This window comes from Malania oleifera, chromosome 1, assembly GCF_029873635.1.
Source record: "Malania oleifera isolate guangnan ecotype guangnan chromosome 1, ASM2987363v1, whole genome shotgun sequence".
NCBI classification, from domain to species: Eukaryota; Viridiplantae; Streptophyta; class Magnoliopsida; order Santalales; family Ximeniaceae; genus Malania; species Malania oleifera.
The window spans coordinates 151,418,868-151,443,953 of record NC_080417.1 but is presented as its reverse complement, the minus strand read 5'-3'; the positions used below and the strand labels follow the sequence as shown (position 1 = coordinate 151,443,953).

The window sequence follows — 25,086 nt, the reverse complement described above, 5'->3', positions numbered from 1 at the left end:
TTTTTATCTCCTTTGTTAGTTATATTTAGTTTTGTTTGTCTTAGTTTGGTTGGTTTGTTTTAATTTGTAACCACGATATTCCTCCGCCAAAAGTAAGGGATATTAATAAATAAATGGAGGTGCTGGCCTTTTTTAGTGAAAAAAAAAAAAATCACATACGCAAGAGACATTCATATATCAATAAGGTATATCCTTGTCCAAGATGACAAAACATAATGATGAAAAAGACTACTTTTTTTATTCAATTAAAGAGAACAACCATATAAGCATTGACACAAGTAATTTGATATCACTATAAATCCTAGAGAATACATGTAAAGCTATCTTCCCCCCCACCCCCCAAAATTTATCCCATTATATTGTCACCCCCTAGCATTCAACTTAATGTTTTTTAATGTTTGAGTTAGATCGAATAGCGTATAAAGTTCTTTAGAGGATAAATATTCATTAATCATTGAAAATTTCACCAACTCTTGTAAATGTGTTAGCCTATTTACTAACCACACGTTGCCTGTGAAGGAGTTAATAATTAATAGATATTTTTTTTTTAGAAAAATTTATCAAGTGATTCTTATTTTTTTTTTATTTTTTTTCCTGTTTACTTGCTACTTCTACTTATTTTGCATTGAATACTTAAGAATGCGTTTTTGTGGTAAAATTGAAGTATGCTTTTGGCAAACTAATTAAGAGTGGTACTAGTTATACTGCACAATTCTTCAAAAGGTGTGAAGAGCTCAACCTGTGACATTATAATACAAATCTTTACTATATTCGCCACTAACAACCCACAAGCTAAGCTTGGGGGTCATGCCACCAAGTCGTTCTATCCATCAAAACCTTAAATTCTAAATGATTTTTAGTTCACAACCATATATTTGAGTTAATATTTTCTCCAATCATTTAAGATTCAAACATTCCATTTGTTATTCAAGATACAACATGGTTAGACATTCTAATCAAATAATTTATCCACCAAAGCACCTATGATTAATGTTTTCTAATGTTGAAACTAGGATAATGAATAAAACTCCTTATAGGAGTGTGTGTTCATTAATTATTGAAAAACTGACTGACTTTTGTAAATGTATCAGCTTACTTGTCTACCTTACTAAGCACACGTTGCCTATGAAAGTATTAATGATAAATTGCTTTATTTTTTTAGTTTATCATGTGAGTCTCATTTGTTTTCATGTTTACTAACTACTTTTTTTTTTTTTTTACTAAAATAGGGCGGCACCTCCGTTTATTTATTAATAAACCCTCACTTTTGGCGAAAGAATACCGTGGTTACAAGTTAAAACTAGGACAAACAAAACTAAACATAACTAACAAAGGAGATAAAAACATAAAAACAACCAAAAACATAATGAAATACACCAAATGAAACTTTAGAGATAAACTAATGACAAACAGAAACAAGACCCCACCTATCCATCTGGAGGATACCTTTCAGATAACGTGGTAGAAGATGTTGTTCTTCGTAAATTACATTGTTTCCTATTTCTCCTTCTTTAGCAAGAAAATCAGTCACACTATTGCCTTCCTTATACTGATGCATTACCATGACATTCACTCCTTCTAACTCTGCCATGAGCTCCTCCCAAAATTCCCAAAGATATCACAAAGTACATCTACCTTTCCGAAGCCAATCAACTACAATTCGCGAGTCACTTTCAATAATCACATTAACATAATGCAAACATTTATACAAACGAATTCCTTCCCTGATTGCTTTTAATTCCGCACTATTATTCGTACCATTGCCAAAATAACTTAAAAAAGCCGCTTTTACCATGCCATGGCAATCCCGAATAATTCCTCCATCTCCTGAAGTACCCGGATTGCCCCTACAACTCTCATCACAATTAAGTTTTATCCACTCTACTGGAGGTTTAACCCATGAAATAATTTTTCCAGGCCTATCGCAAACTCCCTGATGCTTAATTTGAAACTCATTCAAAATCTTAATGTCCGACTTCTTCAATTTTTGAAAAGAAAAGGTACTCTCAACAATAAAACTAATCCAGAATAGAACACTTCTCCACATCTGATCTGTACTTTGATAAAATCTTTCCATTCTCGCTTTACATCTTTGATTTCAGAGGCACCACGTAATCAAACATGGAATCAGCCCGACTAAAATACCTTTAATAGACCATTTTTTTTGCATAGTGGAACCAATTTGCCATTTTATTTTTCCAAGGAAGAGATCGTTGGAAAGGAATCACCAAAGCCACACTAGCCTGACGCCAAACCTCTGAAGCCATCTCTCCTAAAGAAAGAATATGATCAATGTTTTCCTGACTTCTCTGAACGCAACAATCACAAGCCGAAGCCATCGATATTCCTTTGGTCTGAATTCTATCATCTATAGTCAAGCATCTAAACCAGACTATCCATAAATACATTGAGATTCTTCTGGGCAATAAAGAATGCCAAAACCAGTCATTCCACAAAAAAATTATCACTTTTACTCCTCACTGCCTCCCAAGCCTTTTTTGTAGAAAAATTACCGTCCGGGACAGGCTTCTAGACAAAAATATCCAAGCCCACTTTTACCCGTCGGTACCTATTGCAAAATTTCCCTTGTTTTATCAGCACCAACCAATTCTCGTACTAAATCAAAGTTCCAATTATTATTTAGCTAGAAATCCTTAATACACAGTTTCTTGTTCAAAATATCCTAAGTGCTCACAGATAACGGGCCTGATGATAGCCACCTGTCAAACCAAAAAGAAGACTTCCCAACTCTCACCAAAATTTTAACATTATCCATAACTTCTAGAATGGTGGCCATAATTGATTTCCAAAACCGAGAGTCATTTGGCCTCCCCTTCCTTATTAATAAATGATCATTTCTGTAATATTTAACTCTGAAAAAATCTGCCCAAAGATTGTTAGAAGTGAACAATCTAAAGGTAAATTTCATGAGAAGAGATTTCTAAACTTCCTTAAGATCTCTCAGGCCCAGACCCCCTTCCGAGGTAGGTTTACAAATTTTCCCCCAAGAGCGCCAATGAATCTTCCTTTTATCTTTCACCTCTCCCCATAAAAAAATTTGAAAAAAGAGAGTTAATGTGAGAATATGTGACCTGTGAAATCTTAATAACAGATATCAAATGAATAGGCATGTTAGACAACACATGTCTTAATAAAATCAATCTTCCACCTTGCGAGAGCAACTTAGATTTCCACCCTGCAATTTTCTTTCTAATCTTCTCCACAAAAGGCTCCAATGTCCTGGAAGACAATTTTTCAGACACCAAAGGCGCACCCAAATATGAAACAGGGAATTTACCTTCCATGAAACCTGTGATTCTCAATAAACCATGCTTCCTAGTGGGAGTGATGTATTTTGAGAGGAATAACGCTGACTTAGTCTTACTGATTTTTTGACCCGACCACTTCTCATACCTTTCCAGAGCGTAAACTAAATTTCTCATAGACCTCTTCCCACCATTCGCAAAAATAAGAATATCATCCGCATATAACAAATGTGAAACCAATGGGGTCTCAATCGGATGATTAAATTTACCAATCCGACCAGTCTCATAGTTTTTCCTAAGCAACCTTGTCAAAACCTCCTCCATTATGATGAATAAATAAGGAGATAGTGGATCCCCTTGCCGCAAGCCTCTCGTAGATTGAAAAAACCCCTTAAAGGTTCCATTCATCAAAATAGAAAATCATGGAGACTCCACACAATTTTTTATGAGTTTGCAAAACCTCTCAGAGAAACCAAAAGCCTTAAGTACCTCCAGAAGAAAATTCCAATTCACTCTATCGTAAGCCTTAGTCATATCTAGTTTTATCATCACATTGCTGCCAACTATTTTTTTATGCAAAGATTGAACCATTTCTTGAGCCGGTGTAATATTTTCAAAAATACTTTGCCCAGGAATAAAAACGCCTTGTTCATGCGAGACCAACTTATCAACAATCTTGGTTAGTCTAAAAACAAGAATCTTGGAAAAAAATTTATAAGCCACAGAGCATAAACTAATAGGTCTGAATTTATCAAAACTAGAAGGATTATCCACCTTCGGAATTAAAACAATAAATGAAGAGGAAAAAAACTTGAAAAGAGTAGTGCCCTGAAAAAAATCCATTGCAGCATCCAAGAAATCTTTTTTTACAATGTCCTAGCAGGATTTATAAAATTCAGATTCAAATCCATCCGGTCTCGAACTGCTTTCTTTGGGAATAGAGAACACCGCTCTTTTAACTTCTTCTTCTGTTGGATCAGCGCAGAGTAAATTATTATCAACATCTGAAATTTGCCTTTGAATTAACTCAAAGAGATCGGATGGTTCAACCGCTGAAGACTCCGAAAGAAAATTCTGGAAAAAAACAATTGCCTCATTATGAATTGCTTCCGCACCCTCCAATATCCTCCCATCGTTCAGAACCATACGGTCTATACGACTCTTATTCCATTTTTGATTGATAACTGAATGAAAGAATTTAGAGTTTTGATCCCCCTCAGTCAACCATTTTTTTTTATTTTCGCAATTTGTCCTAAGCGAGATGCTTCCCTCTTCTCCCACACCCGAATCTCCACCTTCGTAGTCTAGTAATCAGCTTCGACGTCCTCAAAAAAACCTGCTTGTAGTTGATTTTCTAGATATTCCATCCTTTCTTCAAGAGCTTTTAAATTTTCTTTCACTTTTCCAAAGATATTTTTATTCCATGCACGTAATGCAACTTTAGTTCTCTTAAGGGGAATAGCAAGTTTCAGAAGACCCAAGGCCGAGTCATTCCTGATCCAGACATCTTTAACATACGACAAAAACATATCATGCGAGCTAAACATATTTAAGAACCGAAATAGGGTAGGGTCATACCGGGAGAAAGACATATTTGTATACACTACCATAGGGCTATGATCTGATGATTTCCGACTCAGATATTTGAATTGAGTCGAACCATATAGGTTGGAAAAACCATTATTAATAAGAACATGATCAATCTTAGCCCAACTACGAGCCACCCCTTCATGGCCATTGCACCACGACATTCGTGAGCCTGTGTTTGATAAATCAAAGAGACCACAATGATGTAAGTAGTCATTAAACTCCATCATAGGTAACAGTGGTCTTGGATTTCCACCAATTCTTTCACTATCTGTTCGAATCACATTAAAATCACCCATGACCAACCAAGGAAAATCTGATTGGCGCTCCTCCAGTTGCCGCCATAACTCTCTTCTTTCAACATAAGAACATTTGGCATAGACAAAACTCACCAAAATTCTTTGTCCATCCTTAAAAAACCATCTAGAAATCTTCTGAGTCGTGATTGAAATCAACTCAAAGGTATCTATATCTTTCCAAAATAGCCACAATTTACCGCCCTGATTTTCATTAGATATAAAATGGTCCTAACCTTCAGTCAGTTTAGAACTATCCACGTGATCCACTTCCTCTTGAGATAGAGGTTCATCGTTTGAAACTCGAGGATCATCATCACATCTGACTTCTTCACACTCCTCTTCTTTCCTCTCTATTGAATCTTCATTCCCATTATTTTCTAATGCTCTCTGTGGTATATCAGAGTTTTGCCTTGCATGATCCCCATTTTCTTGAACTACAAGAGTTTCCGCTATTTCAGGGCCCCTATCATTAATCTGCTTCATCATATGCACATTACTAGGTCATGCTTCTTGCACCACCTTCTTTGCTCCTTTATCCACGTCGGAATTGGTTTCTATTACACCATTATTAGTCTTTGGTTTCCATATCTTTTTTTCTTTATATTTTTCCTCCTCCCTTTGCTTCTCTCCCACCATGCAAATAATCGAGGTATGTCCTTGCCTGCAACATTTAAAGTAGAAAAAACTCATCTTTTCATATTTGGCCTCTTGCCAAATACATTGTTTTGAAGATAAAACAAGAGGAAATCCCCTTACCGGCTCCATTGTTAGGTCAACTTCCACACAAATGCGTGCCCCCAATGCTGTTTACACACCGAGAGAAAGACGTATTTGTATAGACCACCATAGGGTTATGATTTGATGATTTTCGACTCAGATATTTGAATTGAGCCGAACCATATAGGTTGGAAAAACATTATTAATAAGAACATGATCAAACTTAGCCCAACTACGAGCCACCCCTTCATGGCCATTGGACCACGACATTCGTGAGCCTGTGTTTGATAAATCAAAGAGACCACAATGATGTAAGCAGTCATTAAACTCCATCATAGGTAATAGTGGTCTTGGATTTGCACCAATTCTTTCAGTATCCGTTCGAATCACATTAAAATCACCCATGACCAACCAAGGAAAATCTGATTGGCACTCCTCCAGTTGCCGCCATAACTCTCTTCTTTCAACATAAGAACATTTGGCATAGACAAAACTCACCAAAATTCTTTGTCCATCCTTAAAAAACCACCTAAAAATCTTCAGAGTCGTGATTGAAATCACCTCAAAGGCATCGATATCCTTCCAAAATAGCCACAATTTACCGCCCTGATTTTCATTAGATATAAAATGGTGGTAATTCAAAAAATTACCCAGCATTACCATCCGCTCCTCAGTCGCGAACGGTTCTGAAATAGTAAACAACGCAACATTAAACTTTTTAGTTAGCATCTTTAACCTGCCTCTAGACCTGCCCAACCCCTTAATATTCTAGAAAAGAATTATATTCGTCATAAATTTAATTTATGCAGTCAGATGAGAACCCTCTGAGATTTCCTCACCGAATTTTTTTACGGAAATCCATCCTTGCCTTGTATCAAACTCATACATTTTTTCTTTGCCCTTTAAAACTGATATTTCACTTTCCTCCCTCTTAGATGAATAACCCCGAGCCAATTCCTCCTGTTGCAAACCTTGGTCCTAACCTTCAGTCAGTTTAGAACTATCCACGTGATCCACTTCCTCTTGAGATAGAGGTTCATCATTTGAAATTCGAGGATCATCATTACATCTAACTTCTTCACACTCCCCTTCATTCCTCTCTATTGAATCTTCATTTCCATTATTTTCTAATGCTCTTTGCGGTATATCAGAGTTTTACCTTGCATGATCCCCGTTTTCTTGAACTACAGGAGTTTCCGCTATTTCAGGGCCCCTATCATTAATTTGTTTCATCATATGCACATTACTGGTCCCTGCTTCTTGTACCACCTTCTTTGCTCCTTTATCCACGTCGGAATTGGTTTCTATTACACCATCATTAGTCTTTGGTTTCCATATCTTTTTTTCTTTATATTTTTCCTCCTCCCTTCGCTTCTCTCCCACCCTGCAAACAATCGAGGTATGTCCTTGCCTACAACATTTAGAGTAGAAAAAAGTCATCTTTTCATATTTGGCCTCTTGCCAAATACATTGTTTCGAAGATAAAACAAGAGGAAATCCCTTTACCGGCTCCATTGTTAGGTCAACTTCCACGAAAAAATCTCTTACTATCTTCATCATTCTTTTGTAAAATCATCTTGTAAGAGAGCATTTGTTTAGGGCATATACTTCATATCTTTGATTTCATAAATTATTTACTCTCAATTGTTTATACATTTTTCAAATCATCTTTAAAGAGTAAATCCAAGCTCTCCTATATATTTCATTTGATAAATATCTTTGGGAGCTTACTTTGAGTAGCTTGTAAATCTTGCACATTTATTGCAAGTGTTCAAAAGCTTATTTATGCTATGTTGCAAAAACACCTTTTTGAGCTTAAATCCTAGATCTCCTGCACTTTATTATTAAATATATTTTGGAGATTTCATTTGAAGTTTTCTTTAGATCTTTGAAGAGCACATACTTCATATTTTATTTTTATCAAAGATTATATATATATTGATTTTGAGAAAAATCATTTGAAAGAATAAACCCTAGGCTCTCCTGCACTTTATTTAAAAAATTATTTTTGGGAGAAAATTATTTTTAGGGTTTAAATCTTTGAAGTGCTTTATTATATACACCTAACTCAAAGAGTGCTTAAGTAATTTTGAGAAAATCACATACTCAATTGAACTTATATTTCATATCATGTGTGAGTATGTTTGACCTTCATATTGTACACATCAGCTTGTATTAGAAGCATTTATTTGTACACATTTGATTATCTGTTGTGTTCCTGACGTATGATCGAAAGAGGGATACTAGCCCTGTGAATAGTCTCGAACTGGTTCAAACCCGGTTAAGAGAACTAGGTGCGCCATCTTGTAAGGTGTTTTATTCGGTGCCGCACAATCCGCAAGTGAGCAAATTTAGTGGAATTCTTGGACTTGCAAGTTAGAGGCGGGGACGTAGGCTAAATTGGCCGAACCCCGATAACATATCCTGTGTCGGCTCTCTCTTTCCCTATACTCTTTATATTTCCGTAATTTAATTTATGTACATGTATGTTTATATTTGAATCGTTATATAAATGTTGTGTATGTTTTAAATACTGTGAATGATTGGGAAATACTGAATCTGCTACATCTGTTTTATATATTTTCTCAGTATTATTCTGTTGGGGTATTGGTATGTGCTTAGACAAACCATAGGTTGGGAATTACTGATTATGGAATTGAAATCAACTTAGAAAATTTTTATTATTCAACTCACCCCCTCTCTTGGGAATACACTAATTTCAACAACTAGTATTGCACGATCATTCATAAGGATCTGATGCGATTCTTGACTATATCTACCACTAACTATCCACAAGCTATAAGGTTAGGGGAGTGTCACCGAGCAGTTTTCATTAATCAAAATCTTAAATTTTAAATAATTTTTAATTCATAATTATTTATTTGAGTCAATATTTCCTCCAATCATCCAAAATTCAAACATTCCATTTATTATTAAAGACTTGACATGTTTAGACATTCTAATCAAATAATTTTTCCACTAAAGCACCTATTTATGCATTTGCCAATTAATGTAAGAAATTTGTACTAGTTTAGGCATGTGCTTGTGTCAACCTTCTCAAAAATAATAATAATAATTAAAAAATAAATAGACATACTCATGAGAGGGAGAAAGAGATAGTTGCATTGACGATCAAAGCCCGCCAACCTGTAATACTCTTTCGTGACGAAAAATGATGGCTACTTTATAAATTTAAGAACGGCTTCACCTACTTTACACTAATTTAATAAATCAACTTACAATTCCACTCTATTAATCCTCCTCCCCTCAAACTCTCTCCAAATCATCAATGACTCACATATTATTTTCAAATCTTAAATTTAGATTTGTATAAACTTAAATGCTTAAATTGATTCTCTCCATTGTTGAATGGTGCTGTACATTCTAATATGCCATCACAGCAGCAACATCACTTTATTCACCTAAAAACCAAGATCAAGTGCAGCCTCTGATCTCCAATCCCTGGCCTTCTCAAATCCATTGGTGTAATTCTCAAAATCCTCAATTGTCTGATCAATCTCTTCTTGGGTGTTCATCACGAATGGCCCGAACTGAACCAGAGGCTCACCCAGAGGCTTCCCTCCCACCAGTATGAACCTGAGGGGCTTGGACGACTTGTTCCACACCTCCAACCCATCCCCGGATTGGCCGAGGAGGAGGAGGTGGTGGGCGGACACTGTCGGCGAAGTTCTCGAGCCGCCAAAGATGCCTTCCCCTTCCAAAATGTACACAAAGGCATTCCATGAAGCTGGAATGGGCTGCTGAAGGTGAGCGCCTGGCCTGAGAGTGAAGTCCAAGTACATGGTTGGAGTCCTCGTGTAGACTGGCGACTCGGTTCCCAATGCCTCCCCTGCTATTACCCTGACCTTCACACCATCTCTTGCAGCCTCTGCTATGTCCTTGCTCTGTATTTCTTGGTACCTTGGCTCAATCCTGTGGTTTAAAAAATGTAAATAAATAATGAAGATCAGCAAAGCCTTGATGTGCCTCTTGCATTCTCAAGACTTCTTTGAAAATGACCTTTATGCCACTTACAGAAAATGTAATGTATTTTGACTTGATTGTAATTATTCTGAAGAATTGGACCTTTTCTTTTTCAGTGGTTAAAACTTAAAAGCAGTTTGTATAGGCATTCAATGCGTGCCACGGCACATCATTGTGGGCTGAGATGATTGCTTGTTCTTTTAAAATGTTCTGAACCCAAATGAAATCGAAAGCATTTATCACCGAAATCAGTGATCCGTCTATACCCAGAAGAGGGGGTACTCAGGCTACTCACATTTTGTTTTTGGAGGAGAGGTTGATCCACAATTGTAAACCTTTTTGGATGCCCTGCGCTGCTGGCATTTCCGAGTGAACAATGCCTCTTCCTGCAGTCATCCACTGCAAGTCACCGGTGGCTATTGTCCCCTTGTGCCCCTCAAAGTCTTCATGTGTAACAGCTCCCTGGTGAATTAAGCAAACAATTTCCTTCAACCCAAGTTATATGTATGGTACCATTAGCCAAAAACAAAAGAGTATATCAGAAGACTTCTTCTTCCTCCTCCTCCTCCATTCTTCTTAAGTTAAAACCCAAGTCTTTGTTTAATTTATTAAGGTGTTAGAAGACTTTGGCACAGTAGCAGGTCTACCTGTAACATGTAGGTGACGGTTTCAAACCCTGTTAAGAGAAAAGCAAAAGAAACATCAGAATCAACACTGTTTCATTTCTCCAAAAACAGAGGCCATTTTTTTTTAAAAAAAAATTAAACAACTTAAAATTAAGAACAAAAGAAGAAGAATTAATCGGACCTCTATGTGGGTGATCAGGAAATCCAGCAGGAGCAGCAACTGCAACATTAAAAAGCAAAATTCAAATAAATAAGAATAAAAATAGACATAATAAGCGCACCATGATCGGATCATTAATTATAAAGCACTAAAGGACAGGGGAAAACAGGGAGTGCCAACTACCCACCTGAGAATTCGTCCAACACAAGGAACGGATCGAAGTATTTCAACTCAAACCTGAAGAAATCAAAATACCCATTTAGCCAGACGGCTCAAACCCCTCAATTTCAACTCATTCCAATGAAAAAAACCATTCTCTGTATTGATAAATTCTCACCTCCCTATGCTTCTTCTGACAACAGCCCCCACTCCTTCGCGCTGGGGCCGGGCGAGGAACTTCCTGGCCACCGAGCGAGGCTCCTTGACATTGAGGACGTCAATGGAAGTCTCCGTGTCAGGCATTTTCTCTGTTTCGATCTGCGCAGGTCGATTTCCAAAATCCGGGAACGAATTGAATACGTGCAGATGGTTAATGAGAAGAAAAGCGAAGGCCGCGTCGCGTACTTATACAAGGAAGAGGAAGAGAAGAAGAAGAAGAATGAGTTCGTTAATTTATGGATTGGAATTTAAGTAGGAGTTGGGAAAAGTCAAAATGGAAACTTTATGGCGGCCAAGAAGAAGAAGTTGCACATGGAGATGAGAGAGCAGGGGAGTTTCCTTGAGCTCTAGGCATTTGGTCATTCCTGTATTACGTCATCCTATCGTAGTGATGATGCACCCGCGCCAAACCCCTATGGATCCTGGCCGTTCCACTTGCATGCCTGCCACGTGTCACGCCATGGACCCTAGGACCTAACCCTATTTTAATCCCTGTTTTTTAATTCAATACAAAATGAAAGCATATCTTATTTTTATGTTTTGTCACAAATTTAAACCAAAAATACCATATTTCTCACCAAAAATACCATATTTCTCATATCATTTTCTTTCCGAAAGTTAAATTCCAAGATCTCCACTGCAAAATTCCCATAGGACAAATAAATGCTTTTGCAACTTTAATTCAAATTCTCAAATTTAATGAATCATTCAATTTTAATTATTGGTCACAAAATTTGGACAATGTTTGGGAGTAGTATGTATGGGCTTCCAATTGATTTTTACAAAATCATATAAAATTTTAAGATAATTTAACAGTGCATAATTACTGCGAAATTTATAATTTTGAATTTGAAACTTAAAATTGGTATCCCCAACTTTGCAAATGATTTTTCCACTGAAAAAAAAGGCACAATGCATGGACCATAAAAGGTCACCCCATTATAATGTCTAAAAAGTTGGATTCCCTCTTGATAGGTCAGCTTGAAATTTAGATGCATTATGCATATTCTGTCTTTTCTCTCATAAAACCTTTAATTAGTTACGCTTGACTATCTTTACCCTAAACTCAAGTTTCTCTTATTCTAGTGCTATCATTTTCCATTTACTTCCAAGTCATTTGTTATTTATGATCCCCATGAATAATAATAATAATAATAATAATAATAATAATAATAATATTAGGATAAAAAATATTAATCTTTACTAAGATTTGATAAAAGACAAAAACCTCTCCCAGAGGTTTCAAAATTTTCATTAGCCTCCTTTGAAATTTAAAAAATGTCCTAGATCTCTCTCTAAATTTACTAAAAAAGACATACGCCTCCCTTAAAAGACTTATTATTATTTTTTTACAACATATAAGAGCAGGCTTGCGTGGGTGTTTTTTTATTTATTTTTTTGACAAATATTAGGACAAGTTTATGAAATTCTTGAAACTTTAGAGGAGGTCCTTAAAAATTTTTGAAGTCTAAAAAGAGGTCTTTATTTGTTCACCAAATCTCAAGGAAGGTCAGTGTCTTTTAATATATCTCTTAGTTACTATTTTAGAAATTTTTTTAAAACTTATCGTAAGCTTACTAGATATGGATTTCACAAAAAAAAAAAAAAAAGTAAATGTATCTTATATTCCACACTCTTTTTCATATTTTTTCTAAAAATTCAAAACCAAAATTTTTCTCCATTTGAGAGCATGAAATTCAAATTTAAAATTGAATTTGTGTAAATGTAGATAAATTATATTGCAAAGTTATGTTAATTTTTTTTTTTTCTAAATCTATAAAAACTTAGATTCAACCCCAAAATTCATTTTTTAGACATGACGTTATTATGATTTCATATCTTAACTATTGAAATCTTTGATAAAACATATTTTACAAAAATATTTAATCACAGGAGGTTTGGTCATCATCATCCACATCTTCTTTATAGGACCATTATTATCACAAGGTTGAAAAGATTAATGCATGGTTGCATGCAGTGGGGGCAATTGGGGGTTTGGCAGTTCTTGATCATTAAAATCTTCCTTATAAGATATGCAAATGCATAAACAGACAAAGCTTAAATCAATTCATTCTTCTTCCCATTCAATTAAGGAAAATCAAAACCATTTTCAAAACCCTAAGGGTCCATGATGACCCCCACCCCTGTCCCTCTCCCTTCCTTCAATTCCTTCTCTAGCTAGTAGCTACTCTGCCTACTCTACTCATTCTTGTTCACTAGTTGTGATCACTTGACCCCCTCCATTGGACCCATCTCCATGCATCCCTCAAATTTGTCTCTTTCTCTAGGACCACTACCCTATGATTCCAAAATTATATAGCTAGTGTAGGTATTTTTAAATTTTTTTAAAAAAATAAAAATTCTATTAGTAAATTACCAAATATTAGGTACATAACATTTAAGCCCACAAAAACTTTTGAACTAACAAGATGTATCATTGACTAGACTTGACAAAGCGGATCAGTTCGAATAATCCGTGGCTAATTAGATGGTTTATCAGGTGAAAATATTACAATCCATATCTGATTCATTTAAGTTGCGGATTTATAGCGTTTCAAATTGGATAATCCGCCATTCTCATCCCTAATATAATTTTTTTATCATCCAATTAACAATTTATTTTATAACACAATAAGTGAAGTTGTTTTTAAAATTATAATTTGGTAACATATTAAACATTTAATGACTAATCACACAATTATAACTTTTTTATTTTATTTTTCAAAGCATAAATATAGAGACTTTTATTTTGATTAGAAAAAAACTGGGCGTTTGGGCTTGAGTTTAAATATGGACATAGGGTAGATCTAGAGACACATAAGTAGTGCAAAAGTTGAGAGTGTAGGACTAGGTCTTGACCAATAGAGTTTATGCTAATTGATTTGATGCTTAAGAAGCATGAGCAAATCAGATTATCAATGAATTTAAACATTAGATGTTAGCGGATAGGCGGATATCCATTGGATAAAATCTTAAATCCGCCAACCGACTCATTTAGAGATGGATAAAAAAAATTCAAACCATATTCGACTCACTAAAAGTGCGGATCGGTTATGAGTCAATTTAAGCGGGTTGAATTTGATTTGGATTAACGGATTTTTATCCATTTTATCAGGTCTACTATTGACTGTAAAATGCTTTTTGTTGTTAGACTGTATGTACTAATTCTTAATAATCAATTGGGCACGAGTATTATTTAGAAGATGATGCTACGAAAAAAAATATATTCAAAAATTTAAATCATGTGTGTTCCCGAAGGGATTTTAATTAGGGCAATTAATATTGACAAACTAATTTAAGCAAGTCATGATGGAGTTTTAATGTTTTAATGCCATTAATTAAGATTACATTTCATTATATTAAAATTAGTCATTATTTGATTGTTTAATCCTAAAAGCTCTTTTCCCCCATCTACTCAGAAATATTTTTTAAAATTTTATAAAAATGAAAATATTTAGGGCTCATTTAGTTGTGAAAAATTATTTTAATTTTCCATTTAATTTTTCACAGAAGCATAAAATAAAATCAACTAAATTTTTTAATTTTACAAAATTTGGATAAAATAATAAAAAAAATAAAAAAAAAAAATTACCACTTTTTGTTTGTGAATTTTTTTACTTTCTATATCAAAAATTCTAAATAATTATAAAAATGTCATCTTGTTTGTTAATTTTCTAAATTTATATAGAAATGTTTGAAAACACTTATTATGATGCATTTAATTTGTGTGGATTATATATTTAATTTCCTTTAAATCCATTCAAATCTCAAATACTATCTAGCATAAATTTTGAAATTTGGAAAAAAAATATTTTTTGTAATTATTTTAAAATATAAAAATAGAAATTATTTTATAGAACTAAACAAAGTCTTTATTTTCTATCTTTTCAATACATATTTAGAAAGGCAAAAAAATTATTTTAAATAATTATAACTATTTAAAAAAATAAAAAAAATAAAAAATATGTTTGACAACTAGCAGACTCTTAGTGTTCTAATTTTTCAGAAAATATTTTTATTATATTTTCTCTCTATATCAAATAATATTAAAACAAAAATTGTTATAATATGATTAAAATTTTTTTAAAAATAATTATATATAAAATATACTTTCTTTTACCAATTTTTATATATTTGATGATCAAATATGAAAAATTAATTTTTTCCATATTTTTAATTATATTCTTTTTATACTTGCTGAGTTTGAAATGAGACCTAAAAATTATTGAGGCGTAAATAGATAAAATGACTTCATGAATAATTTATTATCCGCATGATGGTTTGACCATATAATTAATGATGAAATCAGAGTCATCCAATTTAATTAAGTATGCTCAAACAATTAAAATTAACACTGGTTCGCATAAAAGACTAATGAATGAGAAGTTGACTTCAATTAAAAGGTGTGGGTACCTGTTTATATGCAATTTAAGAGTTTAATTGCTCAAATTAATTAATAATAATTAACAGAAGATGATATAATCTTGGCGTCATTAAGACATAAGCATGACGCCAGACTGCCGTTGGATCGGCATCATCATCATCATCATGATCATCCACGTCGGGCCGAAGTCAGATTTAGACACAAGTGAGATCTCTCTGTCGTAGGAAGCAACCTTGGCAACAATAACGTGTGGAAATTAACCTTTTCTGCTTTTTTTTTCTTTTTCATGTTAATAATTTCCTAGGTATGATGATTTAGAAATTACGGAAGATGATGCATATGCAGATAATAAGATGAGAATTAAAAGGAATTTCTACTTTATTTTAATTTGTTTATATATATATATATATATATATATTATTTTGAATCAAGTCGAGCAGGTACAGTACAAAACACGAACTCGACTCGATTCGAAAATATTAAACTTGAAACTCCACTCGAACTCACTCAATTTCATAATTATTAAAAGTGTACTCGGCTCGACCATGAGTTCATAAAACTTGTGCTCGATTCGATTATAAATCAATGTTTTATATATATATATATATATATATATATATATGTAGTGTATATATAATGTTAAATATGTTTATAAAATATATTATATAATATAAAAATAATAAAATTAAAAATTTTGATTAGGCTTGAAACTGGACTCATATTACTGAACTCGGATTTGATTCATTAAAACACTCGAGTATCTTATGAGTAAGCTTGACTCACTTACACCCCTCATTTGAAGTATAAATTTTGTAAATAAGAAAATATAAATTCTAATTCCACTGGATCTCTAGTTCTCATGTCAAAGAAGATTTGGGCGATGTCATGGGTTGGTCAGCATGATGAGGAATGGATGAGTTATATGATGTAGACTCTGGTGCCCTCTTACCACTCCAAAAGCTCATAGTGTGAAAATTTTCAAAAGAAAATGAATAAAAAGAAAGCTTAATTAATAACTAGCTGTGTAAGTGTTGGAGTACAAGGTTACAATGAGTTAAATGTAATTAACTTTTATTAGCTAATTTTTAAAAGTTGTTTATCTCGTAATATATATTTTAAAAATAATAGGATTTGAGTCTTGGAAATTACTATTTTCTTTTTGAGACAATTATTTGATATTTAAATGGAGAAGGATAGATGGCCAAACCCAATAGATTAATTTGGGTTAAACCGAATTAACCGTTCGAGTTCGTTCGGTTCAGTTCAATTAATATATAGGTTCGGTTCGGTTCGGTTCAGTTCGGTTCCATATTTGGATAATTTTGGATATTTGGTTTTCGGTTTGGGTATGAGGAATCTTTAATTCGATTAACCGAATTACCTGAATTACTAAGCAATTAATAATTAAATATAAGTTAGTAATATTAATATACGATATATGTTAAATCTTAAATGTTTAATTTTAAAATATCACTTTCATCAATAAACCCTTTTATTAATTAAGCTGGAATTTGTAAACTAGAAACAAAATTTGCAATCATATTTTATTTTTATAGTTAATTTTAAATTTATTATGTCAAATTCGATTAACCGAATTACCCGAAAATTTGGTTCAGTCAGGTACGGCTTGGTTATAACAACTAATTCGGCTAGTTCGGTTAGAGATTATTGTTAACTGAAAAATTCTGTTAATTTGATTAATTAACCAAATTTGGCCGAACCGACCGCTTTTGCACACCCCTATATATATATGTGTGTGTGTGAATATAGGATGTCCATTTGAAAAAAAAAATAAAAAATCAATGACCTTGGTAAGGAATTTTAAAAAATTAAGTAATTGAAAGTGTCTTTTAGGGGCAATTGGTATCATGATTGAAAATTAAAAAAATAAAAACTAGAAACGGAAACCAAAAATCAGAAATAAAAACTAATACTAGAAACCAGTAACCTGTTTGGTTGATATTTATTATTTTTTTATGAAATTTGTGTATATTTTTATTTTAATTATATTTAAATTCATATGATTATTTTATTTTATTTTATTTTAATTTTATTTTAAAGTATATGAAATGAATGATTTAATTTAGAAAAAATATTTTTAGATATTAAAATTTCTAACATTAGGTTGCCAAAACAACTAAAAGTCATAAAATTTGGTTTTTAGTTTTTTACAAATAGCTTAAAACTAACAATATAAATAGAAAACTGACAACATAAATAAATTTCTTTTTATAATCTACTTTTTTATTGTGCAGAAATAGATCCAAAGAATAAAAAATTGCAATAGTACCAAACAACCCCTTAGTCGATCACTAGAGTATGATGGTGGCAACGTTTCAAACATAGTTATTTTATATAGGAATAGTATGTTGACTTTTTGAGTTCAATATCTGTTTTGATGCTGACAAAACACAGTGAACTTATGTATGTATTTAGCATGTGAACAAATCCATATTTGAAATCACACATAAGGGACAGGAAAATGAAAGCCAAAACAGATCTTAAAGCTTATTTCGTGTGGCATATTCCATGGATAACAGATAAGCAAAAGAAGAAAGAAAAAGACAGTTAATTTTTATTGTAATTGCATTTGATTTTCTGGTCTGTAATATTATGGTCTGTAATAACTGCATCTCATGCATGATAGGTTCATACTCAAAGGTCATAATCTGACCATAGGGAAAATCAAAAGATCATAGAAAGACTTTGGTCGACCGACCTTGTATTTTTAGACTTAATTAAAAAGCTTCAATCGATTTAGACTTAAATGTCATATGTTTGTTCACACAGGGTTAAAATAGCATAAGAAACCAAACATGACATAAAAGCCATTTTTGTGATGTTTCGAGCGATCGAACCTTGGCAATATAAAATGCCTTAGAGGTCAACAGATTGACCAAGCCTCAGCCGACCAAATGGTTTTTGAACTAACTCTCCTCAATCAACCGAACCTACCATACTCACTATGGTCAATCATATACATCTCATTACACCATACATCACAAAAACAGATTTACTACAACTACTGTATTTATATATACACACAGTATACAACCCAAAAGATAACTAGGGTCATCCTACAAAATACATCTGACCTTATCAAAACACTTACCCTTCTAGAAGGGCAAAGTAACAGTACTAGATCAGCGGGGCTTTACCCACTCTCCTATTAGGGGCTCCTGAAATGTTTATAAAATTCAGGGTGAGACACCTCTCAGTAAAAGAAATAAACTAATACTAGTGTGTGGCAACATGAGCATTTCTGTGATATACATATAATTATAAACATAACCAATAAAACTGTATATACCTCATTTCTGGGAAAACATGTATAATCAACATGGTAGAAAATAATGGTTTCCATAGCATAATTCATCTCATATAAATAATAATAAGAAAACAATCCTGGTAGGTTAACTGGTTGTTGTCATGTATTACCCCCACATGACTGGATTGTGTAGCCCGAAGGCGGGACCTGACAATGGTTGGCCGACCACTACCAAGCCAAAAGTACAGTCCGTAAATCTGATAGGTCTGCCAAACCTGGTCTGTACACCAGGGGCGCTCACACACTTCTTAAAAACTGCATCAACCATTCAATCTCACATCACTTCGTACAGCAGCGTTAACACAAATATCATGATCATGATGACCATAGACACATAGCAACGGTATCGTGCAAGTGCTAGCCTACACCAAGTCAACCAGGTTCTTATATCATATAACATATACTGAAACTATGATACATGGATACTTCATATCATTAATTATCAAATCAATCATATCATTTTGCATATATACGTATATCATGAAAATCATCGGCCCGTACGCTGGTATTTCACATTTTACCATAACTCGGCCCGTACGCCGAAAAATCATACACATAGCTTAGCCCGTACACTGGCAAATCATATCCTTAGCTCGACCCGTATACCGACAAATCACATACATAGCTCAACCCGTACACCGGCAAATATATCAAAATCTTGGCCCGTACACCGGTTTTCCATTATAAAAATCTGTACCATTAACACATTCCAGGAAAATAGTTTTTCATTATAATTTCTACTCATGCCACACTAAACAGGTTTTCCACATATTTAACATACCATCATTTTCAACAGTATTTTTATAAATATAAATCATATATAAATATATTTATTTTCCTGAAATCGAATGCTATAACAATATACATATTTTTCATAAAATATTAGGTTAGTTTATCCCCTTACATGTGTCTTGAAAAGCCCCTAAATCAAACACTCCTGCACCCGTACGGTTCCCTGTTCAACACCCAAAAAACAATATTTTCTAGAACTAAAGTTTAGTATCTCTACGTGTATTACACTTTATACAACTGTCAAATAGGCAAATCCTGAGTAGTAAGCCTTACCCTGGATTTGGGATGGTTTCCAATTCAGCCCCATCGACGATCCGTTTTGAAAGACTTGCAGAGAACTTTCTTAGGAGCGTTGTGGTGGCTTCAGATCGTCGAACCAGAATAAAATTGGCCCAAGATCTTAGAGAGAAGGAGGAGAAACCGAAGGATGAGAGAGAGAGAGAGAGAGAGAGAGAGAGAGAGAGAGAGAGAGAGAGAGAGAGGTTTTGCGTAGAAAATGAATTGAAAAATCACGTTTAACCCTATTTATACTGCGGGTTTCATCGACGAGCCACGTCACCTCGTCGACGAGTGCTGTAGAAAGTTTGTCGACGAACCTCAACCCTTGTCGAAGAATTTCAGGCTTCTAAAAATCCTCTCTTGGTATCTTCTCGTTGACGAGATGAAACTTCGTCGATGAGATCCTGAAGAACCCTCGTCGATGAAACCCCTGTGTTCGTCAACGAGGCCTGGAAAATTTCTTGGGATTATCCCATCCAAAATGCAACGTCGTCGACTGCCTCCTTCTCTTTCTATTTCCATTTCCCTTTCTTTTTATTATTTAAATACCATTATTCTTCGGTCGTTACATGCATGGTGACTTGGAAAATGAAATTTACATGGAACAACCGGAAGGCTTCAAACAAAAAGGGAAAGAGAATTTAATGTGCAAATTAAATAAAAGTTTGTATAGGTTGAAGCAAGCACCTCAAAGATTGTACAAGAAATTTGATTCTTTCATGATTAATCATGGTTACTCAAAAACCTCTTTGGATGATTGTGTGTTTGTGAAAAAATTTTCGGATGGTACTTATATTATTCTCTTATTCTATGTTGATGATATGCTCATTGTAGGACATGATTTCTCCAAGATTGACAAGTTAAAGTTGGAGTTGAACAAGTCTTTAGCTATGAAAGACTTGGGACCGGCAAAACAAATTCTTGGCATGAAAATTATTCGTCATCGTGAAAAAGGGCAAACTTGGTTGTCTCAAAAAAGCTACATTGGAAAAGTGCTCAAGAGGTTTAATATGGATAAAGCAAAACCCGTTGGTTGCCAACTTGCCAATCACTTCAAGCTTAGTAAAAACAAAGTCCTGCAAGTGAGAAAGATAAGGAAGAGAAGAAGAAAATTCCTTATGTTTCGGACGTTGGTTCTTTAATGTATGCAATGGTTTGCACAAGACCAAATTTAGCTCACCCTGTTGGAGTTGCTAGTTGGTTTCTCTCTAATCTGGGAAATGAGCTTTGATTAGCAGTAAAATGGATTCTCCGATACCTTAAAGGCACTTCGAAAGTGTGTTTGTGCTTTGGAAATAATAAATCTACGCTCCATGGATTCACGGATGCCATCATGGCCAGTGATGTTAATTCTAGAAAATCCACTTTGGGTTATTTGATGACTTTTGCAGGGGGAGTTGTGGCATGACAATCTAAATTACAAAAATGTGCTGCTTTATCTACTATGGAAGCCGAATTTATTGCCATTACATAAGCATACAAAGAATTGCTTTGGTTGAAGAGATTCCTAAAAGAGTTGGGTTTGGAATAAGAAAGATATGTTTTTATTGTGATAGACAAAGTGCAATTCATTTGAACAAAAATTCTATCTTCTATTCAAAATCAAAACATATTGATGCTAGATATCATTAGATTCGGGATGCGTTGGCAGGGGCGGCTCTGCCTTTAGGTCATTAAGGCACCCGCCTAGGGCCCCCAAATTTTTGGGGCCCCTCAATTTTTTTTAATATAATAATATACTTTTTGGGCCCCAAAATTTTTTTTTAATTAAATAATATTAATATTATTTATTATGCTCTATTCCCATAATTGACTTCCCAATTAACAAATAAATGAAATTATATTTTAAAATATAAAATAAATATAATTTAATTCTTTTTTTTTTCAAATCTTATACTTCCCAACTAACAACTTTATTGTATTTCAAATTATTTTTTTTTTTCAAGTCTTATACTTCCCAACTAACAACTTTATTATATTTCAAATTATCTATTACTCCCATCTCTCTCTCTTAGTCTCTCTAAAATTTTTTTTTCGTCTCTCACACTCTCACTCTCATCTCTTGGTCTCTCTATGATTTTTGCTCCAACTATTGTGTTCATCATCTTCGAGCCTCTGATTCTCTATAATTTTCTTCAACTCTAATTTTGATTTCAATATTTGTATATTATTTTTCTATTATTTTCACTCTGAATTTTTTTTTTTTCTATTTTTTCTTAGATTTTGGAAGCTTTGAGGTTAGAGCGCTGCATCCAGCAAGAATCCGATATCTCTAAAGTCTCACTCGCCGATCGATTTGTAATAATAATAATAATAATCAGGTTATATTGTTTCAATCTACTATTTCTATAGATTTATTAAATTTATTTTTATTTGTTTACATAATTTGTCAATTTATAGTGTTAATTTTGAAATTTAACTATGTCAACGAGAAAATATGAACCTGGATATAAAAAATAAAAAAAAAATAAATAGAAGAATTAGTGTCATCTCAAAAGGGATCTCTTGATAAATTTATTTTTAATTCTAAACAAAATATAAATGAGCAAGATGAAAATCCTCCAAGAAACAAGCAATCAATTCTAGAAATGGAATTAGAATCTAATATAATGATAAATAATAATAATAATAATAATAATAATAATAATAATAATAATAGTGATAAATATAACATTGATAAACATGAAATGTTTACTAATGATATTTCTTTTGAAAGACATTTTAACAATATAGAAGAAAAATAAATAAATAATGATGATAATATATATGATCCAAAATATTGGGAAAATATAGATACCAAATTACAAAATTTACTAGTTGAAAAAGGTCCTATTAGGGATAATGATTTAATTTTTCCAAAAGATGAAAATTCAAGATATTTTTCAAATATATATTATATTCGAAAATTATCAAATGGAGAGAAACATGACAGAAAATGGCTTATATATACTAAAGATTTAGATAAAGTGTTTTGTTTTTGTTGTAAGTTATTTGGCCAAAAATTAAATAACCAACAACTAGCTAATGAAGGGTGTAAAAATTGGAAAAATCTTAATACTAAGCTTAAAAGTCACGAAATTAGTGAAGAACATATTTTCAATATGAATAAATGGGCTGATTTAAAGTTAAGATTGTTAAAAAATACAACAATTGATAAAAATATAGAAGAACAAATTACCAAAGAAAAAGAACACTGGAAAAAAGTATTATTGAGAATTATTTTTGTTGTGAAAACTCTTGCAAAAAATAATTTGGCATTTCGTGGGAAAAAATGAACGAATTTATCAAGAGAATAATGGAATTTTTTTAATTTTAATTGAAATGATTGCAGAATTTGATCCAATAATGAAAGAACATATTCAACGTTTTCAATATGTTGAAATTCATAATCATTATCTTGGTCATAATATGCAAAATGAATTGATAAATTTATTAACTCTTAATATTAAAAAGAAAATTATGAAGCAAATCAATGAAACAAAATATTATTCAATCATACTCGATTGCACTCCAAATGTAAGTCATTAAGAACAAATGTCTTTAATAAAAGTAGATAATACGTCAGGAGAAGGACTCTTTAATAAATTAATAAATGTCATACAAAAATTTGAACTTGGTATTGAGAATATAAGAGGGCAAGGATATAATAATGGATCTAATATGAAAGGAAAACAATAAGGTGTACAAAAGAGACTATTAGATATAAATCTTAGAGCATTTTTATACTCCGTGTGGTTGTCATAGTCTTAATCTAGTACTTTGTGATATGGCTAATTGTTGTTCTAAAGCTATAACTTTTTTTAAAGTAGTACAACGAATATATACATTATTTTCTTCTTCTACGAAACGATGGAAAATTTTAACCGAATATGTACCAAATTTAACTATAAAATCATTATCACAAACACGTTGGGAAAGTCGAATAGAGAGTGTTAAGGTAATAAGGTTTCAAGTTTCTCAAATTAGAGATGCTTTACTTCAATTAGAAAAAACTAGTGATGATCCAAAAACAAAGAGTGAATCTTATTATATAGCAACTTATGAAATGAAAAATTTTGAATTCTTACTAGGAATGATTATTTGGTATGACATACTATTTGTTGTTAATTGTGTTAGTAAAAATTTACAATCAAAAGATATGTGTATTGATGTCACTATTAATCAATTAAAAGGTCTTATTATTTTTTAAAAAAATTATAGGGAGAATGAATTTATATCTTTTATGATTTCAGCAAAAGAGATTGCACTTGAAATGAATATTGAACCTATATTTCGTAAAAAAACATGTAATTAATAGGAAAAGAACAATTTGATGAGAATGCTAATGATGATACAACACACTCAGCTCAAGAATCTTTTAGGATTAATTTTTTCTTGTACATAATAGATCAAACTATTATTTGATTTGAGAGTAGATTTGAACAATTTCAAACATTTGAGAATATTTTTGGTTTTTTATATGATTTAAAAATATTAAAATCATTAGATGAGAATAATTTGAAACAAAAATGTTTGACATTTAAGAATATTTTAAAATGTGGAACACATTCAGATACTAATGGTTTTGATTTATTTTCAGAATTGAGAATTTTAAAAGAAAGTTTGGAAGAAACGAGTACATCAATTGAAACATTAAAATTTATAAAAAATGTAGATTGTTTTCCAAATGCATTTATTACTTATAGAATTTTATTAACGATACCTGTGACAGTAGCTTCTGTAGAAAGAAGTTTTCCAAAACTTAAACTTATAAAAAATTATTTGCGATCAACTATGTCACAAGAAAGATTAAATAGATTGGCTATGTTATCAATAGAAAAAGAAATACTTGAAAATCTTGAATATAAAACTTTAATTAGTGATTTTGCATATCAAAAAGTTAGAAAAATTAATTTTAAATAAAAATAAAAATTAAAAAAAATATTAAGGGTCCTTGATTAAATCATCCGCCTAGGACCCTATATTGTGAAGAGCCGACCCTGTGCGTTGGATAAGAAATTGTTGGAATTTGACAAAATTCACACCGGTGATAATGGTTTAGATATGACAACAAAAGCATTGTCTAGAAACAAGCATGTGAAGTGTAGAGTTTTGGCCGAATTGGTGGAGTCATCCCCATAAGTCGGGAAGGGGAGATTTGTTGGGTTTCTCTCCTTGTGGGGCCCAATGCCTTGAAAAGGCTCCTTCTTTAATATTTTGTTTGAAGCATTCTTTTTAAAATTCCAAAGCAACTTCACGCGTAGTAATAGCCGGCTGCCCCTTCATCTCCTTCTCCATTTTTCCTGC

At 32.8% G+C, this 25,086-nt stretch overlaps 1 protein-coding gene across 1 annotated transcript; it reads right to left on the bottom strand.

Moving 5' to 3' along the window:
• Window positions 1–9,032: 9,032 nt before the first annotated feature.
• LOC131164811 (pirin-like protein) lies at window positions 9,033–11,345 on the bottom strand. Its single transcript, XM_058122298.1, has 6 exons — window positions 10,977–11,345; window positions 10,827–10,876; window positions 10,661–10,699; window positions 10,501–10,529; window positions 10,149–10,315; window positions 9,033–9,802 (listed from the first exon to the last, which is right to left on the bottom strand). Exons 1-6 carry the CDS (start codon window positions 11,099–11,101, stop codon window positions 9,292–9,294), a joined length of 921 nt encoding a protein of 306 aa, XP_057978281.1. The 5' UTR covers window positions 11,102–11,345; the 3' UTR covers window positions 9,033–9,291.
• Between the last annotated feature and the right edge of the window lie 13,741 nt (window positions 11,346–25,086).

What these genes read in the sequence shown, in the direction of transcription:
- LOC131164811 (XM_058122298.1), bottom strand. Translation starts at nt 11,101, where the DNA reads ATGCCTGACACGGAGACTTCCATTGACGTCCTCAATGTCAAGGAGCCT. An exon ending in TGTGTTGGACGAATTCTCAG is followed by an intron (nt 10,700 to 10,826) that starts GTGGGTAGTTGG and finishes TTAATGTTGCAG; the next exon opens with TTGCTGCTCCTGCTGGATTT. An exon ending in CTCTCCTCCAAAAACAAAAT is followed by an intron (nt 9,803 to 10,148) that starts GTGAGTAGCCTG and finishes TTTAAACCACAG; the next exon opens with GATTGAGCCAAGGTACCAAG.